Source organism: Lutra lutra, chromosome 13, assembly GCF_902655055.1.
Source record: "Lutra lutra chromosome 13, mLutLut1.2, whole genome shotgun sequence".
NCBI classification, from domain to species: Eukaryota; Metazoa; Chordata; class Mammalia; order Carnivora; family Mustelidae; genus Lutra; species Lutra lutra.
In genome coordinates, this window is record NC_062290.1 from 10,561,652 (window position 1) to 10,587,678 (window position 26,027).

Below are 26,027 nucleotides of genomic sequence, written 5' to 3' on the forward strand. Positions count from 1 at the left end.
TTACCTATGCCAAGTGTGTACTTCAGTGGTTTCTAGCATATTCAGACAGTTGTGCCATCATTACCGGGGTCAGTTGTAGAACATTTTTGTCATCCCCAAAAGCAACGTGTACTTGTTAGCTGGAATCTCCATTTCCAACCTTGGCAATCCCTGACCTACTTTCTGTCTCTCTGGATTTGCCCACTCTGGATATTTCACTTAAATGGAACCATTGTGTGGATAGACTTCATTTTTCTTTGTCCATTCTTAAGTTGATGGATGCTTGGGCTGTTTCCACTTTAAAAAAAAAAAGATGTATTTATTTATTTTAGAGAAAGAGAGAGTCCATGAATGAGGGTAGGGATAGAAGGAGAGGGGAAGAGAATCCTGAAGCAGACTCCCCGCTGAGCATGGAGCCCCACATGGGGCTCCATCCTGGAACCCTGAGATCGTGACCTGAGCCGAAACCAAGAGTCAGCCACTTAACTGATTGAGCCACCCAGGCACCCTGGGCTGTTTCCACTCTTTGACTATTATGAAGAGTGCTGCTGTGAATATTCACATAAAGTTGCTGAGCAAACATCGGTTTTCAATTATCGTAGGTGTGTCATTAGGTGTGGAATTGCTAGGTTGATGGTAACTCTAGGTCTAGTCTTTAAAGCAACAGCCATATGGTCTTCAAGAGCGATTTCTCTGCTTTCCATTCTCCCCAGCAGTATATGAGGCTTCCAATTTCTGCATGCTTTTGCCAACCTTTGTTATTATCTGTCTTTTTGGTGAGAGAATACTGTAATTTAAAATAATCTACTAAATTATGTATTATTTTACAATGAAGTTGGAAGAGACTTGATCTATAAGGACAAACACAGTAGGCCTTGCCTAGTAAAACCCAAAGGAAACATAATAATGCAACATCTCTGTTTGCTGTGGGAAGCAAATTGCTATGGCCTCTCCAGGGTCGTATTTTGTTGGAGTCAAGCAGACATAGGTTCGAAGGCTTTGTCCCTGCCTCGATTTGTGACTTTGGGTACATTATTTAATTCTTTCTTTTCTCAACTTGTTGGGGGCAGGCAGATGGCCTGTTGGTAATAATTATCATATAGGCTATAGAGAAGGTGTGAGGAAAAAGTTCTGTAAAGCCCCAGGCTCAGGCTCAGTGGCTGGTATCCATTTGATATTCCAGAATTATCAGTTGCTTCCTCCTTTCAGAATCTTCAGCCTGACTGCATATCAGTGTGAGGAAAGGGTGTGGGAGGCGTTCCAGTGCACAGGCTTGAGATCAGCAAGTCTTGGGTTTGATTCAGTTCTGCCGCCTCCTTGCTGGGTGATCTTAGGAAGTTACTCAACCTCCCTGTGCCTTTCCTTATCTGTGAAAATAGGAATAATCATTGTGGCTTCTTCATACAGCCCTTGGGAGAATTCGATAATACATGGGAAGTCCTGACATGTAATAACCACAAATAAATGGTTAACTAGAAGAGCTTGGGTTAAAAGAGCATCCTTGGGAAAGAAGGATTTTGTCATTTACTGACCATATATGATGAGAAAAACAGGGACAACAGCACTGAACAAAATACAGCTTTGCAGGGTGTCATGTGAAGACATGGGTAGGCCTCCTCAGTTTCTGAGTCATCTGTGAATTGATTCAAAGTCACAGTTCTTTGCTTTCGCTGAGCCCGCTCCTCCCCCATCTCCTCCAACCCACTTTGCTCTAGAAAGGGAAAGGTTTCTTAAGGCCGCTCAGTCTCCTTTTTGTCCTCAATTTGGGGTTAGAGTCAGGAAAGGGACTGTGGAAAAAAAGCAGTTTTACATATATCTCCAGAGATAAAGAAGAAATGTTCCTCCATCCAAAATGAAATTAAAATCCTGTTCTAGTGATAAGCCCTGCCCTCCATCCACTTCACGGCTGTGGGAAAGTTCAGCAAAGTCTGTCCTGTCTGTGAGACCCTGTGGGGGTAATTTAAGGAGCAAGAAGGAAACCCCTGAAGTATTCAACCCCTGACTTGAATTCCCAGGGACCCCATTGGCCTACCCATGACCTGTTCAGGTCACATGGAATTTACTGTGGCTGCCTCCAAGCGGCTGATCATTTTGTGATGTTGGGTGCCAAGAGGAAAGCTGATGTGGTTTTCCATTAAGCGGGAGCCACAAGGAATTCTGATTTAGAAATAGCAATTTAATGAGGCATGGTTCAACACCTGCGGTTCATTCTCTCTTGTCCCATGAGGGTATGTCACTATTTATTTTCAGGAAAAATCTAGTCACATGAATGAATGATGATGGCTTCTTCAAATAAGAGTGGGAAAAGTAAGCCAGTAGCTCCTATGGGAGCAGGGATCCGTTTGACCCAGTTGCCAACTAATTCAAGAGGTTCCCACTTTATGCCTTGTAAAAAGATGGGAAAGATGAGAGAAAGGCAGGCAGCTCCTTAAGTCTTGATGGGTGGCCCACTCTTTCCTCAAGGATGAGTTCCGTGTACAAACATCAAGATTTTCCATGGTGCTAAGCGTTCTCTCTCTCTTCCTTAACCATCAACAACCCAAGGAATATCATCAGCAGCAGATTACCTCTTACCATTATCCTCTCCATCTTCTCCTTGTAGCCCAAATCTCCCGGAGTGACCACTCAATATTTCATGGCTATGAGACTCTTCCAGCCCCAATGGAAAGAATACTCCAGTCCTGGTGGTGTGAAAGATGGACAGTATGACAGATGTACCAGCATCAAGTACTACTAGGCTGGGCATCGATGCCAAAACCATGACCTGTATTTTGAAAATTAGCTTTGAAGAGAGCAAACTTGATACCAGCAGCAAAATTTAAGCAACTGAGTCTCTCCTCATGACTCGTCCCATGCCTGTATTTCTATTTAACAAGATCAAAAATCATGAAATTCCACCAGTGCTGAAGTCATTTGCCAGTAACAGTTCAGATGATATTAAAAAACCTGATGTAAATAAAAGCATACCAGTTAGCTGATGTGGAAAACCAAATCCAATTCGATTATGTCAGGCCAGCTCTCAGCTTATTAATACCTCTTCAAGTTATGCAGGCTGTGTGGAAACATTTTGATGTTGTCCTCAACCTGGAAAAAAGGACCATTTGAAATTAGTTCAGAGAAAAAGCATACTTTGAAGACTGACTGCAAGGTTAATTTGCTTTTAGAGTTGTTTTAATACACGGGAAGGTGTCTGCACTTTTTAATTTCAGTATTTAGAAATAATGAAGCAAGTAAATTAGCAATCTTGAAATCACGTTTTAGTCTGTCTGGCCTTTGGCATTTTAATATATACTGAGATACTACTAACCTTTGGTTAGCAGAGAGAGAGAAAGTTACCATAGCCTCGTTTCTGGAGGCATCATTGAAGGCAACTGATTGGAGAATCTAGGTGCCAAGGACTGAGTTCTTAATTTAGAGTTAACTGGTCAACCTTCAACTTTCATCACATTCTAATCGTAAACCAAGTGAGAGACTGTTGTGAACAACTTATCCCTGTACAATGCCGCTTGCTAGAGTGTGCTCTGCGCATCTCAAAGAGGAATTTAAGAAATCATTTCAGTCATGGTGATGATCCCACCTATAGAGTTCCGTTGAATCCGAAAGTTAGTACTTAGAAACAGTCTTCCTCTGTGGAGTGACAGAAGTGTTTTGGGAGGGAGGTGTTGTCATTACATGTATATTGTGATGAAATCTGGGTGAAAAAATCCTTTTTCTGTTGCAAGTTGTGAGGTTAAAAAAATCCTCATAATAAATATATATCCCTTTCCTACTTTAGTACAATACAGTGAAGACAGCAGAAGCGTGATTCATTCATGCCTTCATCCATTCACTGAATATTAACCAAACACCTACTATGTGCCAGTCAGCTTGCTGGGCACTGAGGATACGCCAGCACACGGGAAAATCTAGCAGGGAAGACAAACTGAAATTAAATTTGTAATCACTATAGAGTTCATTGAACAGTATTACAGAGAATGAACCTATTTGGAAGTGCAGAGCAGGGGGAGCTCACCTCAAGTAGGGCTCTGGGGAGGTGAGATTTAAGCTGTGCCCTGAAGAATGAATGGGACCTGGCCCAGGGAAAACTATCTTGTCAGACTAAATGTCTTTCTTTCATTTAATGTAGTTAAACTGTTGTTTGCCTTTCCAGATAAAGAACTGGGATTTCCTGGGGTGCCTGGGTGGCTCAGTGGGTTAGAGCCTCTGCCTTTGACCTGGGTCATGATCTCAGGGTCCTGGGATCGAGCCCCGCATCGGGCTTTCTGCTCAGGGGGGAGCCTGCTTCCCCTCTCTCTCTGCCTGCCTCTCTGCCTACTTGTGATCTCTGTTGTAAATTAAAAAAAAAAAAAAAAAAAGAACTGGGATTTCCTGTAGGCAATAGTGTTCTTACTGGGATGTTACAATACTTACAATCCGCAACTCTAGTTTTCATTCTACAACACTGCAGTTGTGCTACATAAAGACAACTGAGGTTTTTGGTAGGACAATTTGAAAACCACATCTTAGGGGCACCTGGGTGGCCAAGCATCTGACTCTTGATTTCAGAGTCATGATCTCCGAGTCCTGGGATCGAGCCCCGTGTCAGGCTCTGCCCTCAGTGGGAGTCCATATAGATTCTCTCCCTCTCTCCCTCTTTCAGTGTGTCTTTTTTTTATTTTTTAAAGATTTTTATTTATTTATTTGGCAGACAGATCACAAGTAGGCAGAGAGGCAGGTGGGGGGCGGGGAGCAGGCTCCCCGCTGAGCAGAGAGCTCGATGTGGGGCTCGATCCCAGGACCCTGGGATCATGACCCAAGCTGAAGGCAGAGGCTTTAACCCACTGAGCCACCCAGGTGCCCTTCAGTGTGTCTTTTAAATTAATAAATAAATCTTAAAAAAAAAAAAAAAGAAAACCATGTATTTAAAAAAATGTTTTTAATAATAGCTACTTTTCCTGTGATTTTGCTATTCATCTTCCAAAGACCAAACACATATTCATTGCTTCATAAAGACCTATTGGTTGAGTAGGAAGTAAGGAGAGGGAGACAGTGTTTCTGATTAGTTGGTAAGTTCTTACTACTTTGCTTCTGATTCACTGGAGTTTTGTTATAACGAAGCACCTCCGTCTGACATAAGTTGATTGCTTTAGGACTATCTTCTAAAATGCTGGTAGTTTAATCCTGCTAAGATGTGTGATAAGAATCTAAGTATTCTGGAATGAAAGACATCATAATTACTTCCTACCGAACTACTAATTCTGTGTATAGTTAGGAGGGTAACCGTTACCAGGAAACATAAATATTAAAAGGAAAAAACTGTGGACTATCACAGGAACTGAGAGAGGAAGCTACCTCTGTTGTCTGGGTAAAGTATGTCTAATTCCAAAATATCCCAGAACTGAGGCTGGTGTTGAGTGAACGGGGATCAGCAGCCATTTTGGCCAATGATGAGGGGAAATGGAACATATGTGACCTAGTTCCATTGTTCCAAATCTGATAGTTGGAATCTGGATAATTTTTAGGTTTTCTCTCTCCCAGTAGTGCTCTCATCACCTAATGCAGTTTTTGCTGGGCATATGTTTAAAAAGAGCACTTAGGAAGTCATTTGGCCTTGATTTCCCCCAAATAATTATTTGCAATTATTGGTCTCCAAGAGAGCTGGGTTGGTGGTGAAAAAGACTAAATGAGGATTTGCTCCCCAAAGTTGGGCACTTGGGTATGGCTGTGCAGTTAGTGCACTGCAAAAGGCACCTGGGCTAGTGGGGGAAGGAGAAGCTGAAGCCCAGGCCAGCCAAGAGGAAAGATGCTTTTCTCTAATTTGTCTTCCTGTTTGTCATCTCTATGAGGGCACAGTATGGACAAGCTGCTGCCCTGCTCAACCCCTTCTGAACTCACACTTGCAGCTAACTCTGACTTCAACAAAGAAGAATGGGTAATTCTAGTTAATTTTCTTCATGGAGAGAGATGTCTCTCCAATCTAAATCTTCTGCTTTAGAAGCTACATGCTTTCTTCTGCAAAATATGGTTCAGATATTACACAGCAGTATTTTCACCTTGAGGCTTTCCAGAGAAATCTCTGGGATCCCCCGTGAGAGACAACATGTGAATTAGGCTTAGAGTCTCTCTCTTCCACGCCTGTCTTGTCTCCAGGTTCACATGCCTGGTGTGGCCAACTGACTGTATATGTGACATTGTCCTGGCTTTCAGGGCCATGTGCTCTTTTCCCCTGGAATCCTTCCTACATCCTATTTGATGGGGTCGGATACTGCCAAGTAACTGTTGGTAATGTATAATTCCTCTTTCCCCGCCTGGCTCCAACATGTTCTGTAGTCTCCAAACAAACATCTGGCAGCTCTGTGTGTGTATTTAGCAACTTGCACATTTCTCTGCATTGATTTACATGAGGGCTTAAAAAAAAAAATCAACATTTATTTATCCAGCATTTATCACATACTTGTTCTACGTAAGGCTCTGTGCTCGTTTGGGAGATGGTAGAAAACATACGAGATGTTGTTCAGATATGTCATGAGAAGCAATGTGTGGCTCTCAGCCATCTCTTATGTTTCAACCTCAAAGTATAAGCCTGGGGTCAGAAGACCTCAAGTTCCAGCTCCTCTCTTGACCAGCGGTTACCTGAAGCAGTATTTAACTTCCCCTTTCTTTCCAGGGAAGGGAGGAAGTGGCCCCAATGACTGTGAGATCCTTGCTTCAGGACCCTAATGGTCTAAATAGATCAACTTAGAAGGGGCATTTTATGGTCAAAGAAGTCAGTTCGGTGGAAGGGATGGAGAAGATAAATGGTAACAGAGTTTAGTAGTGATTTCAGAGATCATGGCACAGCCCTTAAAGTAAAATTAATCTTAATGCTGCCTAATTTAAAAATAAATATGCCATAAGCCATCTCCATTCAAGCTTCATTTGGCAACCTTCTGCAAAGTCTGGAAGCCCGGATGACTAAGAGCATAGTACCATGTTCAGTAAAAGCTTAACATAAGAATGGTATTTATAGACTGATTTATAATTGTCAAAGCACTCTTCACATATATCCTCTGATCTGATGCTCACAGCAACCCAGGAAGTCAGGCCGTATTGTCTTTCATCCATTTTTAGGAAACTAAGTCTTGTAGAGCTTTAAGTGACTTGCTCAACACCACTAGCTGATTCGCCAAGCCAGAATCCCACCACTTTATCGTTTCCAAACTTGACTCTCCATGAGCAGCAAACCAAAGAGGGGCAAGTGTGGGGAGAAAAAGAGAAGCTCTAGTGGTACCTGGAAGCACATTGGAAGATTTTGGGACGGAGAAACTTACAAGAAAGCAACTTTTAACAGTGCTGGGACGAAGCCAAGGTGGGCAAAACCCCACACTTGTCACCGAGGCATTCAGCTACAGGCACTCAACGGGAAGAAAATGCTGGGCTGGTACAGACAGGGTCCCTTGGATACTCTGCTCTGTAATTAATAGGATCTTAACATGGAAGACGGCATCTCTTCCCCTTCTTTGAGCTTGGGGCCGTTGTGTCATCCTGGATGTTCTGGCCACTGTTGTTGCTATGACTACAGAGGTGTCACGGATGCCTTCACTGTAGCTTTAGGAATCCCTGAGGAGATCGTGCTGAAAGTTCTTAGTGTCAGGTGGCTCAAGGGAGAGTCTTGTAATGGTTCTGCTATTGGCAAGGCATTAGGAGGCTCTCAGGACACTGCAGCAAGACGTTTTATTAGCACTCCTGAGATTCCGGTCCCTTGGGAGTACACAGCTGAAACCGGAGATCTTAAAGGGATCTTCCTGAAAATGGGTGGGCGCTCTAGTCAGTCACTTGATCCATGAGGCAGGTGACCCAGACAAAAGTGACTACTACTGGCATGCCTACATCTGACTATGCAGTAGGATCACCCAGAGAGCTTTCGCTATCCTGGCGCCTAAGTGATAACTTACTCAAATTAAATTACAGTGTCTAGGGTAAGAGCCAGATAGCAATATTTTTGAAAGACCCCAGCCGATTCCAGTGTGCAGCAAATTTTGCAATCCACGGCTTTATGATTTGTCTAACATCACACAAGTGGGGACAAGAACCTACCATGTTTCAACTCCATTGTCTTGACCCCAATTGGACCCTTAAAAATGAAGGTTAAGTAGATACAGCATTACTCATGACTACCCTTTCAGGTAAATATGTTTATCCCGGTTCACTGATGGAGAACCTAAGTGTGTTTTCATTTGGCCTGTGAGCCCTCCTTAAATGTGGAAGGAGACACTCCAGTGGTGCTCACCCCAGGTGCCAAACCATCAGTGATATACACTGAAATGTTTGTAAAGGGCCTAGTCTCTGCCAGCCCTTGTCCTGGGCTGTGGGGATAAGGGGCGAACAAGGAACATAAGGCTTTGCCCTACCAGAGCTTGTAAGCTTGATGAGGACCCAAAGACCTATTTCAGCAATTCCAACTCTTTAGGGTTCAGGCTGAGATGGGAACTTCTTTTACTTATTTCTAGCTGGGCCTTGTTTCTTCAGGAGGATTTGTGGCAGCAAAAACACGCATAATGAAGTTGTTAGGATATAAATAAGAAACAGAAATCAAGACTAGGGAAAATATAAATAAGAATGGAGAGTCAAGAACAGAAGAAGAAAAATTCATAGTTATGCAAGTCATAAGGATCCACTCGGGCTGAACCTCAAATTTGGCATTAAGTGTTCTGGCAGCCATATTGAAAAGGGAACTATGGTGAGTTATTATTGTCAGAAAGACAAAAAAATACCAGTTCCTCAGGGAAGGAAAGGCTTTCCCAACACTTGGCTCTTGAGGAAATGTCTCATGTGGAATTTTATACAATCTCCAAGAATATTCCTAGAGTGACTGCAAAAATGAGTTTTATGAGGCAGGACCCTATAGACAAGGAAAGAGAGGATGAGAAATGAAAATGAATTTAATAAATCCATTTTTGTCATGAGTAGTCAGTCAGAAGTAAGTTGATTCAAGTCAAAACACATTAGATAAATCTATGGCTAGCATACCTGTGGAAATGCACAGATTAGACACCCTTCATACTTTTTCTGTCTTGGGATTTTGATAAGGCACATAGATAAAACATTTTCAGGGGTAGAGCTGAAGTGTAAGTTTTTCACTTTGTAGATAATGTAGTGGTTTATATCAGGGGTTAGCAAACATTTTCTATAAAAGACGGTAAATATTTTAGCCTCTATGGACCAGACAGTCTCTGTTCTAACGAATCAGCTCTGCAGTTATAACACAAAAGCAGCCCTAGAGAATACAAAAGGACTGGATGTGTTCCAATGAAACCTGATTTATACAACTAGGTGGCCCGTCCAATTTGGCTGACAAACTATATTGCCAACCCCTGGTTTAAACTGCAAATTTAAAAAAGCAAAATGTATGATGGGTATGCTTTTGTTGGAATCACGGAACATTGAGAAACTTGGCAAGTCTTGTTTAGTGGTGACTCTGGCCTCGTAATTTAACTAAAAGTAGGTGATGATGCATACTGGAGAGGACATGGCTTGTGTTCAGAATGCACATTCATTAAGTTTGCTGAAAGAACATGGAGACACCCAAGCACGCCAGGGCAGCTTCCCACATCAAAGTGACACTCGGCAGACAGGGATCTGGGGTTACTGCAGCCCAGAACTGGGCTGAGTCTAGAACTTCTGTCCCGCCATGTGGAGGAGGAGAACGGTGATGTTCCCCACTTGGAGGGAACAGGGCAACAGGGGTTCTCTGGCGAGATCTCATGGCTGTGTCCTTAGGAAAGAGAGAAGGCTGGGCAGTCAGCAGTACCTCATGCACACCTTTGTTATCGTTTCAAATGCAAAATCTACTCCAGGCTAGCAGGTGTAGATTCTAACCAGCCTTCTGGAAGAACAGCCAAAGATAGGGCGATCCACAAGGGAATAAAAGGAACATCATTTCACTGTATAAAAGCTTTGTTGTGGGGGCGCCTGGGTGGCTCAGTGGGTTAGGCCGCTGCCTTCGGCTCAGGTCATGATCCCAGGTCCTGGGTTCGAGCCCCACATCGGGCTTTCTGCTCGGCAGGGAGCCTGCTTCCTCCTCTCTCTCTGCCTGCCTCTCTGCTTACTTGTGATTTCTCTCTGTCAAATAAAAAAAAAAAATCTTTAAAAAAAAATAAAAAAGCTTTGTTGTGAGTTGACAATACATGTTGATGGTTTGTTATGGCCTGAGTTTCTGAATACCTCCCACTGGCTGTATAAGACTCTGGGGTTATTAATGAATTATTCGTTAATTACATTAATGGTGTCATGGGAGCTACAGGAAAGGATTGAGTTTGGGTGGTCATCAGAAGAGGGGGCCTCAAGTGGTTTGGAATCTATAAAAACAGGGGACTTAGGGCTTCGACCTTAAATATTTCTTTAACCAACTTAGGCATAACCCATAGTCCTGAGCAACTAGTTGTCTACTCATGTGTCCCATATATGGTGACAAGGGGAGTGCAAGCTTATAAAGAAATGACAGCTTCAAAGGAGTTTGTAGAAACATGAGCATGGATGCAGTCGTGGAACCTTTGGGGCCTCGTTGTCTGAACATAATTTGGTCTAGAACACTTACTAGGTACTAGGGAATTGGGGCATGTACTCCATTTGGAATGTCCTAACTATTCACTCCTCCAGCTGAAGGTGGTTAGGAAAATGGTTGCCCCTCCTTATACTATGGTTGCGGTGACTAGTCCAGGCTTATGGAGAGCAAGGACAGTGTCTTTCTCTTCATATCCCCAGGACTTAGCCCAAGACCGGGTCCCCAGGAGCTACTCTAGAATGTTTGCCCAGTGAATGAATCCTGGTTAGTATCACCCTGTTTGCAAAGCTAGTATCAGAGAGAGATGAGTTGCCAGAAAGGGAGCTGGCTCCTTTTTGTCACACGCATCGTGGCAAACAGTGAATCGCTACAAATGAGGCTAAGGCTGTTGTTTGGGGACAGGAACAAAATATGCCAACAAAACTTAAAAAGCAGAAAACGATGCAGATGGAATCATAGTGGTCCCCACCCTCCCTTCAACCCCAGCAGATAATGGGGGTAGGGTCAGGGATTGGCAGTTGAATTTACATGTCAGGTATATTTTTAATCATAGCTTATTCTTAACAACCATGATTTAAGGCCAGATGCGTTTCAAGGGCCAATTTCTTAGGGAAAATGTCTGATGTCCAAGTTGCCTGAGACTTCTCCTTTTTCAGAAATAACAAGTAGCCAGACTAATTATTTTGTTTCCTCTTCTTCTATCCTCTGGCCTCTGCCGATATGCTTATTTATAACAAGGGCTTTATCAGTTGTCTTAAGAAAACAAATGTCCTTCAACAAATGTTCCAATATGATCTTCCGGTCCTATTTTTCACATATCCCTGCACTAATGAAAACAGGGGCATGGAAAATGGAAGCCTTCTGAGCCAAAAGCAAATTAATAGTGCTTCAGCTCTGCCCCCCATGCCATCCTGGTAGCCAGGTCAGAGAGTAAGAAGGAAGTGACAGAGCCAGGGAGAAGAGTTTGTGCGCAGGAACCGCAGGATCCAGCTGAGGCTTCAGACCTGACCACGTCACTGTAGGCTTCGGGTGCTACCAAGGGAATGTGGGCACAAGGGAAAAATCGAAAGAGATGAACTTAAAGCAAAGCCTAGTAGCCCGCAGGGTGGGCTTAACACAGACAGTTTGCTTTACTGTAATAGACAAATTGCCTCTTCCCACTGCATCCAGCAGTTTCTAAGGGACGAACTTTGGGCCCAGGGACATTTATTAAATATCACCCCCTCCTTGTCCCTCTGCCTCCCACAACTCCCGACCAAAGGAATTCAAACATCTGTTCATAGTTATGCCCCTAAGTCTCCCCCAGCATTAACCACCTGTAGGTATTAATTGTTTCTACCTGTGTCTCCCATGATTCACTGATCCCTTCTGGCTGTTCTTGGTCTCAGGGCCTGAGGATCATTTTCTCAGATGCGTCTCGGCTCATCTTCCGGCTCAGTTCCTCTAGTGGCATGAGGGCCACCATCAGACTGTATGCGGAGAGCTACGAGAGGGACCCCAGCGGTCACGACCAGGAGCCCCAGGTACCCTCAGCACCGTGTGTCTCATCACTCCTGGAAAATTTAGGGAGCTCTTGGGGGCTTTTAGTCTGGGTGATTTTACTTTCTAGATGGATAGATCCCGCCGAAGGACAAGCTGACAGTAAGTAACTCCAGGCAAATTCCAGTCGTTCATGACAGTGTTTGGAACAGAAAATTGGGGCTTTAGTCTCTGATGAGTTTAGACCAGCATTTCCCAGATGCCTTGCCTTTCTTGATTGTTCTGCAGTTTGTTAAATTGGGATGACATCAAGAAACTATGTTGTGTAGAGAAATTTTTAGTTAGAGTCAAGCTGGTCCAACTCCTCAGAGCCTTGACTCTGTGTGTGTAAATAATGAATCTCCAGGTGTTTGGCCAACTCTTGGGTGGATCGTGACCTTGAGGTGTAGGTGTGAATGTCTCCTGTCTGAGATCGCTGCAAAGCGCAGTTTCTCTTAACAAGAGGGGCAAGGGCTGCTCTGCATTTAAACTTAAGGGGGGCTAAGCTAGACGAGCCAAGGCTGGGCCACCCTGTATTTGGCAAAGCCCCTTCATGTTGTCAACAGCAGAGCTAATGAAGAACTCAGAAAAAATCATAAATAGCCCAACCGTAAGCATCTCCACTCTTACATTCATTGAAGCTGCAGGCAACCTTAATTAATAGCAGAAAGGACCTACCACAACATTGGATACTTCCAGCTACACTGCTCTCTGTCCCTTACCCCCTTGGTCTTTATGCCACTCTGGGTATGGAAGCAGAGTCCTGGATGAGCTGTTTCCTTGAGATGAAACCACTGGTTTCTGCAACACTTCCTTCGCGGAGAAGTAGAGAAGCAAAGAAAATCTCACTACTTTTCATTTTAGAGTTACTCCAAATTTCCAATGATCATTTGCCAAAGTTATGCCCTAAAATGAGACCAGAAAGGGTTTTCTTTTTTCGTTAGTGGTTTAGTGTGTTTTTCTTAAAATGGTATCTTTCTTGGGAGAGTCGGGGAGAATCTCAAAGAACTTGAGAGATATGGTGCCATAGATCCCCACAGCTCACGACGGAACCAGATCTGTTTGGGGGCAGATCATCTCAGATGGGGAAGGAGGGGCGCTGGAGGCTGAGAGCTGAGAGTATGAAGCTAATATAAGGCCCCGGGCATTCCCTGTCAGGGTCACAGCCTTTTCATGCAAGGACGGGCCACGCCCTGCCAACATAATTTGCCTGTGAGTACATTTCACCCAAGATAGTACCAGATCATGCAAGAATTAGAGACTTACCCTCTCTTTCCATATAAACCCCTTCTACTTCTCATGTTGGGAAAAGAGATTAAAACAAGGGCCTAAAAATCCAGAGCTACATACCGGGTGAGAAATGACATTCCTGGCCTCACCAACTCTGACTCACTCTGACTCAAGGCTATTTTTTCTCAACATTCTTTTCCCTGTTTGCACAGGCTAACTAGTTACAATATTTGCTTATTTGTATTTACCTTCCACACTGACTGCAGGAGTGTGACGCCTAGGCCTTTAGACATGTGCAGAAACAATCCTGTGCCCAAGTGAGTCTCTCTCTGAGATGTTCCACCAAAACCAAGGGGCACCATTTTTTTCCCCCCAGCGCTTCCTTTGATGCTGAAACCTCCATAGGCCTGCTGCTAGAGGGCTGTGTGTGAAGTACACGCTTCAGTCTGTGGGTAAAGAAAACCTAATAATGCTTTAGTCCGTTTCTTTTACTTTATTTTCTTTAGTTACTGTTTCTTTTCCATGTCGTTGGTTCCCAGAGTTTGCCATTTTGAATGGTTGGAGACTCTTTTTGTTGATGTTGTTCTTCTGATCAATAATCTGCCTTCTCTTTTTAATCCTGAGTCAGGGTCTTCCCAAACCTGGCTAGGGGGGGGGCCTCACCATATTTAGCTCAGGATCCAGCCCAAAATTTTACCTTAAAATAGAACTCCTTATTAAAATACCTGATATCATTGGCTCGCCGACGGAAGCCCTATTCCATAACACATGCAAGTCAGGGGGTAGTTTAGAATAAGGGTTGAAAAGACATGGACACCCGTAAGGAAGAGGAAGAAGATTCTGAGCAGACTCACCGTCCCAACACTGCTGAATCACATCCAGGCTCTTAAGTTTGTCTGTTTGAGGCCTCCTGATAGTGTTGCCTCTGAGGACCCCAGTTTCTGCCTTTGAGAAGCTCTGGAAGGAAATGCCTTTGGTCAGCCGTTAACAGAGATCCCAGATAAGGCATGCTCCTCAGGTTATTACTGATCTGCGGCCTGATGGGCAAAGACCAGCTGTACTGCTTCCTCTGCTGAAGACACCTCCTGCCGCATTCCAGCTAGTTCCGATTTGCAGCCCAGGAAAAGAAACAGATACCGCACCCCCGCCAATGCTCAGACCCCCAGTAAAGTGCCTCTCGAATGTCTAGGGATTCCATGGATCAACTTTTCCAGTTCAACAGGTACTCGTGTTTTACCTGCCTTAACTCAGTACCCACCTACATTCCGGTTAATAGCGAAAGGACTAGAGAGTTCTCTTCCACTGGCTTCCCGGCATCTGGTTATTGTACTTTGCACGGATAGTTTCTTGTCCATACATCTTTGTTAAAGTTGTTATTTCCCGTTAGTTAGCACAGTGTGGTATTAGTTTCAGGTGTACAATGTAGTGATTCAGCCAATCCATGCGACTCATCACAAGTGTCCTCCTTCATCCCCATCACCCATTTCCCCCATCCCCCTACCTTCTGGTAACCCAGCAATCTGTCTTTATACTTAAAAGTCTATTTCTTGGTTTGCCTCTCTCTCTCTCTCTCTCTCTCTCTTTTTTTTTTTTTTTTGGTACCTTTGCTGCTTTGTTTTGTTTCTTAAATTTTACATATGAGTGAAACCATATGATATTTGTTTTTCTCTGACTGACTTAATTCATTTAGCATGGTACTCTCTAGCTCCATATGTGCCATTGCCAATGGCAAGATTTCATTTTTTTTATGGCTGAATAATATTCCTCTGTGTGTGTGTACCACATCTTCTTTATCCACTCATCAATCAATGGACACTTCAGTCCAGACATTTTAAACACATGGAAACAGAACGTGTTTTAAACATTAATACTGTGGTTGCCTCAAAAAAGCGTCTGTAACCATCCCAGGGATGCAGCTAGGAAAATCTGTGGTGTAGCCTGTATGCACAAGAGTCCCTTCTCCTGCCTGTAGATTTATTTGGGTACATTTTCACAACAGTTACTATGGTATTTATTTTAAGTGATTTAAAATAATTTTATTACCTCAAAAAAATATTTTTAAAGAATTCTATCCACCTACCTCTAGGAATGGGTGGTGAGGGGAGGAAGAAGATGAGGGGGAACTGGGGGAAAGGACAAGGTGTTTACCTTGCCCTTGCTCTGTGTCCTTGATTAATCAGGAAGGAAAGCCTCCAAGGCCTATTTCTGGAAGATCACATAGTTTTGAAAATGCAAGGATAATTTTACCAGCAATCAGTTGGCTTTCAATAAGACGTCAAACCAGCTGGTAATAATTTGGAAAAAGGGATGAGCCAAGAGGATTTAAGTTCACAGGTGACCAGAAACAGCCCCATTATTTTCCACTTTCTTTCCCACCAAGCTTATTAGTGGGAGTGCTCAATTAACTTTTTATTTACCTTCTCTCTTTTTCCCTTTGAACCTGAGGGTGGAGTAGCTCCACCAACAATAAAAATCCAAAGGGAAAAGGAAGGAAAAGTTTTAAGGGCTGGATAATCACATCCTGATAATCAGCTTGTGGGTCATCAACAGTTGACCGTACCCTATCCCACCCCAAGTTTTGGTTTGAGACCAGTTTTCCCCAACCCTCCTTACAGTTGATGGGAATTGATGTATTTCTGATATGCTGTATATAGACTAGTTTAAGGACCAATATCTAAACACCAGGAGTCATATAAGGAATTCATCTGTCCAGCCATGAGCTGGCGGCCATTTTGTTCTACTTGTTCTTACGAGGACTTTATCATCCAAAAATGTTAAGTACAGAGCCCTTTTGTGTTACATTGGGAGAACATAATTTCTCATCTAAACCCGGATACACTTGAGAGTGAAAGGAGGCACTAATAATTATGTTGAAACTGCCCCCAATAAATTAGAACATTGGGTTATTCTAATTACATACCTTCATGCTACCCTAGATCTGGCTGTCTCTTTAGAGATGGGCTTCTGAGGACACTTCCCCATAAGCCTAGTAGTGCAGAGGAAATGTTCCAGGAACGAAGAGTTGGATCTGGGATTCTAACCCAGGCTACACACCAGGACCACTTGGGGACTTTGGTAAGATGTGTGGGCCTCATTCCCAGAGATTCTACCTTAATTTTTCTAGGATGGGGACTGCATTTTTGAACAGTTCCCCAAATGGTTCAAATTAGGTGAGTGCTCTCAAACTTTAGTGTATATTTAAGTCATCTGGGTATCTTGCTAAAAATGCAGATTCTGACTCGAACTGAGAAAGGCCAGAAAGTCTGCGTTTCTGCACACTCCTAGGCAGTATTGTGCTGCTGGTCCAGGAGCCACACTTTTAATAATAAACAGATGAACTCCTAAGCCCTATAGACAAATCATTGAATTTTTTAACATTGTAAGAAGAGCAACACCTGTTTTTAGTGCCCTTGTGTGCACGGGCCCCTATCCTTGGGATTTTTCGCTCAGGTAGCCCATCCAAGTTGACTTAAGCAATAGTGACCTCCAACAGCACACTCTACCAATGTGACCTTCAAAGCACAACCAGAGTCTGGCCCTCCCTTGCCACCTCTACCATTTCTACCCAGGGCCAGGCTAGTGTTCTGGCCTCTAGATTATTGCATTGCATCCCTCTCCCACCTGGTCTCCCTCCTTCCACCCTTGCCTAGTCCCCACCCACACCCTAGTCTTAGCACAGCAACCAGAATGATTTAAAAAAAAAAAAAATAGATCCCCTCATTGCTCTGCAAAAATCCTTTAGCGGCGCCCCATCTCACTCAGAAAAGAACCAGAATCCTCACCATGGTCTCAGAACATCTCCTGGAAATGGCCCCCTCCCCGCTCTGACTGCATCTCCTGCCACCTGTCCTATTTCTGCGCTCCAGCTGTTGTTCTGTGCATGTGCCAAGAATTTTGTGCCTCAGGACACTTACAACGGCTGTCTCCCCAGCCTGGAATGCCTTCCCTCCAATATCTGCATGGCTGGTCCTCCCCCTTCTCCATGAGGACTCTCCCGGCCGCCCTGCATAAAATCACCTGACACTCGAGTACCCCTGCGCTTTCTCACCCCACTTTACTTCCCCTCTTTAGCACTTACCCCCATCTTACATCCACATTTACTTGTTTTATTGTGTCTCTCCCAAGAGAACATAAACCCCAGGAGGCTGGGACTTTGTCAGTTGTCTTCACTGTCTCCCCAGGGCATACATGGCTACCTGGCAGAAGGTACATGCCCAGTAGGATTTTGCCAAAGGAATACAATATTCAGTGTTAATTACTTTGGAATATCTCAGACTGATGATATCACATGGGAGACTGAAATATTCTGTACTCAGTATGAACCTTGGTGCTATCCTTAGTCTCTCCTATGCTTGAAAGTTGGAATACAATCAGTTATCATTTTTAAGGTCCCTGCAATGAGCCAGGCACATTCTAGATACGTCAGATATGTGCATTACTGTGTTAATAGTTCCAGAACCACCCCTGCCCTGAGTAGAATTATCATCCTGCTTTGGTGGGTGAGTAAACTGATTCAGGGAGCCATTAATATTCAGGGAGCAGGTAATTTCTGGGTTAGAGAGTCAAACCTGCTATCCTTTGAGGTCCACGAAGGGAGGAGTTCCTCTTAACCTGTATGTGAACACAAGGCTGCACCTGGAGTGGAGCCTTAGTTCAGTGTTTACCTATTGAGTGTATGTGTGTGTGTGTGTGTTTCCTCACACCAACCAAGGCCCTCATTCTTAGATGCCACAGGGTACCCAACAATTAAATTTAGTTCTGACACTAATTACCTGGAGTTAGCCCAGGCCCCACAGAGGAAGGGCTCAGCCCCACAAGACTGCCCCCACTTAAGATACCAGCAGAAAATGGGGTAGCCAAGCTCCCCACATTTTTGCCCATTAGAATACAAATTCAGGGGTTCCTGTGATCTGCTCCTCAAGATTGGTAATTTGTTAGAATGACTCAGGGCATCCAAAAAGCACTTTACTTAGTATTGGTGGTTTACTGTAAAAGATACAACTCGAGAATGGCCAGATGGAAGAGAGTCATAGGGCTAAATATGGAGGGAAGGGTGCCAGAGCTCCCATGGCTTCTCCTGGCATGCTACCCTTCCAGCACCTGGAGGTCTTCGCCAACTCCGAAGCTCTAATGCTGTTTGTGGAGCATAACAAATAGCATGGAGGACATGGGGAGTTAGGAGAAGGGAGATGGGGGAAATTGGAAGGGGAGGTGAACAATGAGAGACTATGGACTCTGAAAAACAATCTGAAGGGTTTGAAGAGGTGGGGGGTGGAAGGTTGGGGGAACCAGGTGGTGGGTATTAGAGAGGGCACGGATTGCATGGAGCACTGGGTGTGGTACAAAAAACAATGAATACTGTTATGCTGAAAATAAATTTTAAAAAATGATTTGAAAAAAAGGAGTTTTCTAAAGAAGTTTCACTGCATAGATATGATTTATTAAATCACTGGTCATTGATGTTGGAACTCAACCTCCAGCCCTTCCTCTTTCCTGGGAGGTGGGGATTTCTAGGCTCCTAATCCCCTGATTGGTTCCTCAGGCGACAGCCCTCATTCTGAAGCTGTCTTGGAGTCCACAAGACTCACCTCAGCAGCATAAACTCAGGTGTGGTTGAAAGCGACTTACCATGATTAACAAATCCACTCCCATCACTTAGGAAGTTCAAAGGATTTGGGGAGCTCTGTGCCTGGAACCAGAGAGAACGACCAAATATATTTTGTTGGTGGTTTTTTAGACCATGCGTATGGATGTGGATGTGTCTGAGCACTTTGAAAATGGCCAGTTCTCTCTCTCTTAATTTGAATTAACAAGGAATAGATTTTTTTTAATTATTTAAACAATAACATTCTACATATATACTTGTCAGTATTTATACTCAACAGGGGATCCAAAGTGAATGGTTAAAAACTAGGAGAACAAAATTAGAAATTGAAATAATATATATTATAAATTATATATATATATATATATATATATATATATAATATAATAGAGCTAGAGACCATGGAATTCTGAAAAGACACATAATGCATACTCAGGTATTCAATTCTCAGGACGAGATGAAAATGTATATATGTGTATGTGTATATATGTATATGCTTATGGATGTACGTGTGTCTATGCTTGTAAAAGTATATACATATATGCACGTATGTATATACACACACATGATTTTGGATTCATACTTAATATGCATCAAAAACATTATGTTCTTATTTAAAAAGAAAATCTGCCCAGAGATCTATTCATAGCCACACATGAAGAGAAAGATGAGGAAATATTTCATTCTCTTTTTTGCCTTTTAGTTGAGTCTGTATTTGCTGTCATTTGAAAATATGGAGGAGGGTGGGGTGATGTAGAGAGAGTTTAGAAAAGAAACACGTGGTTAAAAGAAAACGTGCAGTTTGTGGCCAAGTAGAAGAGGGGGCTCATTTTGCTTGCCAGAGAGGCATGACCTGAAGGTCTTCAGGAATTTAAAGACTAACATGATGCAGAGAAAGATGACCAGCTGTTCTCCATAACTACTGAATATGTAATTTGATGAAATAAACTCAAGCTGAACTTTTTAAGAGATTCCGATCGACTGTTAGAGCAATTTCTCCACTGTGAAGGCGCCTGCCCAGTGAAGATGGCTGGTCTGTGCTCTTCTACATGTCTCCAGGACGGCGTAGGTTCAGATAACTTTTAAACGTAGGCAGGCATGGAAAGGAGGGAACAAGGTAATGTCTCAACATTTCCTAGAACCTTAAAATTGGGGTCCTATGATAATTATTTTTTAAGAAAGAAAAGAAAAGAAGCAAGGTCTGGTCAGGTGGGTTAGATTTCCCTCTAGTGGGTTAGATTTCCCTCTAGTGGCTTAGAGAGGAATTTCGTATAGCTGCGCGGTCACAAATCAGCGTCCCTTGGAGCTGAATGAAGTTTGAGAAAGAAGCAAAGATGTTGGGTTTTCTTTATTTCACTCACTTAGGTGAAGAGCCTCCTAAAAACGGTGGGCGAAACAGTCTTCCTTTTCTCCCTTAGATATTGCAATCTGGACTCCTGCTCTGCTATTAATATGGATTGTTTTCCTTGGAGCTGAGAACTGGGAAGGATCATCTGTTGGTGTGTGAAAAACTCCCTTGGACTGGGAGCTTGGCAGGTGTTTCGCAGGGCTAGTGTCTGTCATGGTACAGGGATGATTAGGGTTTTGATGACAATGGGCCTTTCCCTGCCTCTGCTGGGATTAGAACTCCCTTCACGGTCCTGAGTGGGTGTTCTACCATGTGTGGGAAAGTGTGTGTCCTGATGAGATCTGACTGCTGCTGTGAACCACTCCTGTTGAGTCCACAGGCAGAGTCTAGCTCAAATCCCCCGCCCTTTTGGCAGTAAGCACAAAAGAGACCCTTATTTTAACTCTTTTAAGGCTATCTGACATTTCTGATTTATCCCAAGAACCAGTGGCCTTAAGAAGCAGAAGAACTGAAAGTCGTGCCTTGATCCTGACTTTGAGTCAATTTTAAATGAAGGTTTAGCGATCCAAAGCTCTGAAAAAAAAATTTCCCCTCCCTACTTCCCCATACATAATTCAAAATTAAAACAAAATTAACTTTGAAAGTAAATGTAAGGAAAATTTAAAACTTTGGGATTTTTCCCCCCTTATGAAGCTGTTTGTTTTGGTGTCTCTGCTTTGCTGTGCCCAAAGCACATGCCTAACCAGCTACTGGTTAACCTGGCACTGTTTATGTCCACAAATCAGAGTTTTTGCTGGATCTTGTTTACTCAGCCTGAAAAGGGAGCATGAATGAATTCGCCTTGGTCACACAAGTACAGAGGGTCATTGGCCATAACTTCTCGCATCAGATGAATGGGTTTTACAACTGTGGCCAGCACAATCTGGCTTTCCCAGCATCCTCTTTGTTCCAGCCCAGATACACAACACAATCAACTTTCCATGCCCTTTAGCAAAAGCTACCCAGAGCTCATCAGCTGGCAGAGATTCAGCGTTTCTTTGAAGTGGTGCCCTTCTTTGGTGGAGGGTAAATCATTTGCTTTGCTCATAAATAAGAGTGTATTTTGGTGAATGAATACTGATGGTGAAGGTGGAGATAGCCTGTGACCTTCAGGAGAAGGCTCTGAACCAGACCATGCACTCAAGCAGCATCAGGAGGAGGCATTGCCTGGGCTTCCCACAGCAGTCACACATTTTTCTTGGGGAACATATGCTCCGGGTGGCTGAGGGGAGGAATGTGGTGGTTTTAGCTCTCCTGTCTGATTTTAGGTTTGGCATCCTAATCCCCAGAAGAGAAACCCTGTTTAAGATGCGGGCAAGGAAGCTCCCCTTTTCCCTTTGTTTTTGCCTCCCAGGAAACTGGCTTGTATGAAAAACTCCAGAAGGGCAGCATTTTCCTACCAGAATGCTTAGGTCTTAGGAAAGAAAACAGGAAAGGTTTTATGAAATTCTTGCTTTATGGGTTTTTGTTTGTTTGTTTGATTTTGCTTTGGGTTTTATTTCCAAGCATTTTGGTTCATAGAAACCATCATGTGACGTACTGTTTGTAGGTTGGGACCTGTGTATTCCGGACTGAATGATAGAGGTGTGGAAAGTAATGAAGCTATGAGAGGGTTTTAAATATAAGTTTTATTATTATTCAGGCATGGTGAGGCCAACAGATCAGGAGACGATTGCCATTGAGAAGATAGCTTCTTAGTCACCCTTTTCAAGAGAAGGGGCACCCCACTCCATGCAGGGTCATAGGGGGAAACACTATGGTCAGTTATGAGGCAGAAGGGGTGGAAGGAAATATGGGTGAAGGGCTTTTATTGTGGTTTCTATGGAAAGGAACAGACAAGGCAGTGTAAGCAGGCTTAGGATTGGCTAGTTTGAAGATTCTCAGCCAGCTCTGGGGAAGGTGGGTGTCTCTGGTTGTCTGACACCTCGCCCGTGGGTGATGAGGGCTGGTGGAGAATGACGCAGAATGTGAGAGCTCCATTGGGAGATGATGATTGGAGATAGGACTTTGGTTGGTCTGCAAATGAAAGGTGTGTGACTAGGGCACCTATTGGCTATCTCTAGAAATTAGCTGACTCTGGAAGGGGCAGTCCCTTGCAGTATCAGCAAGGCCCCAAGATGTCAAAGCATCACAATAAAAGTCATGCACAATATGGAGAGGAAAAGATAAAACCACAGTCTCTTTTGCAGGTAGATAAAATTGCTTGGGGGCACCAAGAGTTTGGCCTGATGGCCCATTGTTCAAAGGTTGGGCTTTAGAATCTTGCATCCTTGGTCTTGTGCCCTACATGTGCCATTTTCCAGTTCTGTGACCTTGGGCAACTTAACTTCTGTAAGTTTCAGTTACTTTTCAGTTATATGGGGATCAAATTACTGTTTATTTCATAGGGTTGTTGTGATGATTAAATGGGATCATTCATACACACACATGTTTTGGACGATGCCTGGCACACAGAAAGTACTCACTAAATGTTAGTGATTATTATCATTGTTCTTGCCATTTTTATTACTAGCAGTGTTGACTGGTTTTCTGATCACATGAAGATCAGATTAGTAACCTGTTTTAAAATGGAATTAACCTGTCTCGTCCTATCATCTTTTCCCTTTAAATTCTCTGTAGGCCACCTCGATCTATGGGAGATGATGTCTTTTTTGTTTTGTTTTATTTTTTTATAATTTTTAAATTTTTTTATAAACATATAATATATTATTAGCTCCAGGGGTACAAGTCTGTGAATCGCCAGGTTTACACACTTCACAGCACTCACCATATCACATACCCTCCCCAATGTCCATAACCCCACCACCCTCTCCCTACTCCACTACCCCCAGTCACCCTCAGTTTGTTTTGTGAGATTAAGAGTCTTTTATGGTTTGCCTCCCTCCCAATCCCATCTTGTTTCATTTATTCTTTTCCTACCCCCCAAACCCCCTACGTTGCATCTCCACTTCCTCATATCAGGGAGATCATATGATAGTTGTCTTTCTCTGATTGACTTATTTCACTAAGGATAATACCCTCTAGTTCTATCCATGTTGTCACAAAAGGCAAGATTTCATTTCTTTTGATGGCTGCATAGTATTCCATTGTGTATATATACCACCTCTTCTTTATCCATTCATCTGTTGATGGACATCTAGGTTCTTTCCATAGTTTGGCTATTGTAGACATTGCTGCTATAAACATTCGGGTGCACGTGCCCCTTCGGATCACTACGTTTGTATCTTTAGGGTAAATACCCAGTAGTGCAATTGCTGGGTTGTAGGGCAGCTCAATTTTCAACTTTTTGAGGAACCTCCATGCTGTTTTCCAGAGTGGTTGCACCAGCTTGCATTCCCACCAACAGTGTAGGAGGGTTCCCCTTTCTCCGCATCCTCGCCAGCCTCTGTCATTTCCTGACTTGTTCATTTTAGCCATTCTTACCGGTGTGAGGTGGTATCTCACTGTGGTTTTGATTTGTATTTCTCTGATGCTGAGTGATGTGGAGCACTTTTTCATGTGTCTGTTCGCCATCTGGATGTCTTCTTTGCAGAAATGTCTGTTCATGTCCTCTGCCCACTTCTTGATTGGATTATTTGTTCTTTGGATGTTGAGTTTGCTAAACTCTTTATAGATTTTGCATACTAGCCCTTTATCTGATAATGTTGTTTGCAAATATCTTCTCCCATTCTGTCAGTTGTCTTTTGGTTTTGTTCACTGTTTCCTTTGCTGTGCAAAAGCTTTGATCTTGATGAAGTCCCAACAGTTCATTTTGCCCTTGCTTCCCTTGCCTTTGGCAATGTTCCTAGGAAGAAGTTGCTGTGGCTGAGGTTGAAGAGGTTGCTGCCTGTGTTCTCCTCAAGGATTTGGGTGGATTCCTTTCTCACATTGAGGTCCTTCATCCATTTTGAGTCTATTTTCATGTGTGGTGTAAGGAAATGGTACAATTTCTTTTTTCTGCATGTGGCTGTCCAATTTTCCCAACACTATTTGTTGAAGAGGCTGTCTTTTTTACATTGAGCTTTCTTTCCTGCTTTGTTGAAGATTAGTTGACCCTAGAGTTGAGGGTCTATTTCTGGGCACTCTGTTCTGTTCCATTGATCTATGTGTCTGTTTTTGTGCCAGTACCATACTGTCTTGATGATGACAGCTTTGTAATAGAGCTTGAAGTCTGGAATTGTGATGCCACCAACTTTGGCTTTCTTTTTCAATATTCCTTTGGCTATTTGAGGTCTTTTCTGGTTCCATATAAATTTTAGGATTTTTTGTTCCATTTCTCTGAAAAAAATGGATGGGATTTTGATAAGGGTTGCATTAAATGTGTAGATTGCTTTGGGTAGCATAGACATTTTCACAATATTTGTTCTTCCAATCCATAAGCATGGAACATTTTTCCATTTCTTTGTGTCTTTCTCAATTTCTTTCATGAGTACTTTATAGTTTTCTGAGTATAGATTCTTAGTCTCTTTGTTTAGGTTTATTCCTAGGTATCTTATGGTTTTGGGTGCAATTATAAATGGGATTGACTCCTTAATTTCTCTTTTTTCTGTCTTGTTGATGTAAAGAAATGCAACTGATTTCTGTGCATTGATTTTATATCCTGACACTTTACTGAATTCCTGTACAAGTTCTAGCAGATTTGGAGTGTAGTCTTTTGGCTTTTCCACATATAGTATCATATCATCTGCAAAGAGTGAAAGTTTGACTTTTTATTTGCTGATTTGAATGCCTTTAATTTCTTTTTGTTGTCTGTGCCGAGGCTAGGACTTCTAGTACTATGTTGAATAGCAGTGGTGATAATGGACATCCCTGATGTGTTCCTGACCTTAGTAGAAAAGCTCTCAATTTTTCTCCATTGAGAAGATATTTGCAGTGGGTTTTTCATAGATGGCTTTGATAATATTGAGGTATGTGCCCTCTATCCCTACACTTTGAAGAGTTTTGATCAGGAAGGGATGTTGTATTTTGTCAAATGCTTTTTCAGCATCTATTAAGAGTATCATATGGTTCTTGTTCTTTCTTTTATTAATGTATTGTATCACACTGATTGATTTGCAGATGTTGAACCAACCTTGCAGCCCTGGAATAAATCCCACTTGGTCGTGGTGAATAATCCTTTTAGTGTACTGTTGGATCCTATTGGCTAGTATTTTGTGAGAATTTTCGCATCTGTGTTCATCAAGGATATTGGTCTATAATTCTCTTTTTTGATGGGATCCTTGTCTGGTTTTGGGATCAAGGTGATGCTGGCTTCATAAAATGAGATTGGGAGTTTTCCTTCTATTTCTATTTTTTGGAACAGTTTCAGGAGAATAGGAAACAATTCTTCTTTAAATGTTTGGTAGAATTCCCCTGGGAAGCTGTCTGGCCCTGGGCTTTTGTTTGTTTGGAGATTTTTGAGGATTGTTTCAATGTCCTTACCGGTTATGGGTTTGTTCAGGTTTTCTCTTTCTTCCTGATTCAGTTGTGGTAGTTTATATGTCTCTAGGAATGCATCCATTTCTTCCAGATTGTCAAGTTTGCTGATGTATAGTTGCTCATAATATGTTCTTATAATTGTATTTCTTTTGGTGTTGGTTATGATCTCTCCTCTTTCATTCATGATTTTATTTGGGTCCTTTCTCTTTTCTTTTTGATAAGTCTGGCCAGGGGTTTATCAATTTTCTTAATTCTTTCAAAGAACTAGCTCCTAGTTTTGTTGATTTGTTCTATTGTTTTTTGGTTTCTATTTCATTGATTTCTGCTCTGATCTTGATTATTTCTCTTCTCCTGCTGGGTTTAGGCTTTCTTTGTTGTTCTTTCTCCAG

The 26,027-nt window shown here is 42.8% G+C and overlaps 1 protein-coding gene across 1 annotated transcript in view; it reads left to right on the top strand.

Moving 5' to 3' along the window:
- PGM5 (phosphoglucomutase 5) overlaps positions 1-26,027 on the top strand; it is a 214,184-nt gene that overhangs the window by 157,535 nt on the left and 30,622 nt on the right. Inside the window, exon 10 of the mRNA XM_047700288.1 lies at positions 11,890-12,024. Within this exon, the coding sequence (XP_047556244.1) occupies positions 11,890-12,024 (135 nt within the window). The remainder of the gene's footprint in view (positions 1-11,889; positions 12,025-26,027) is intronic.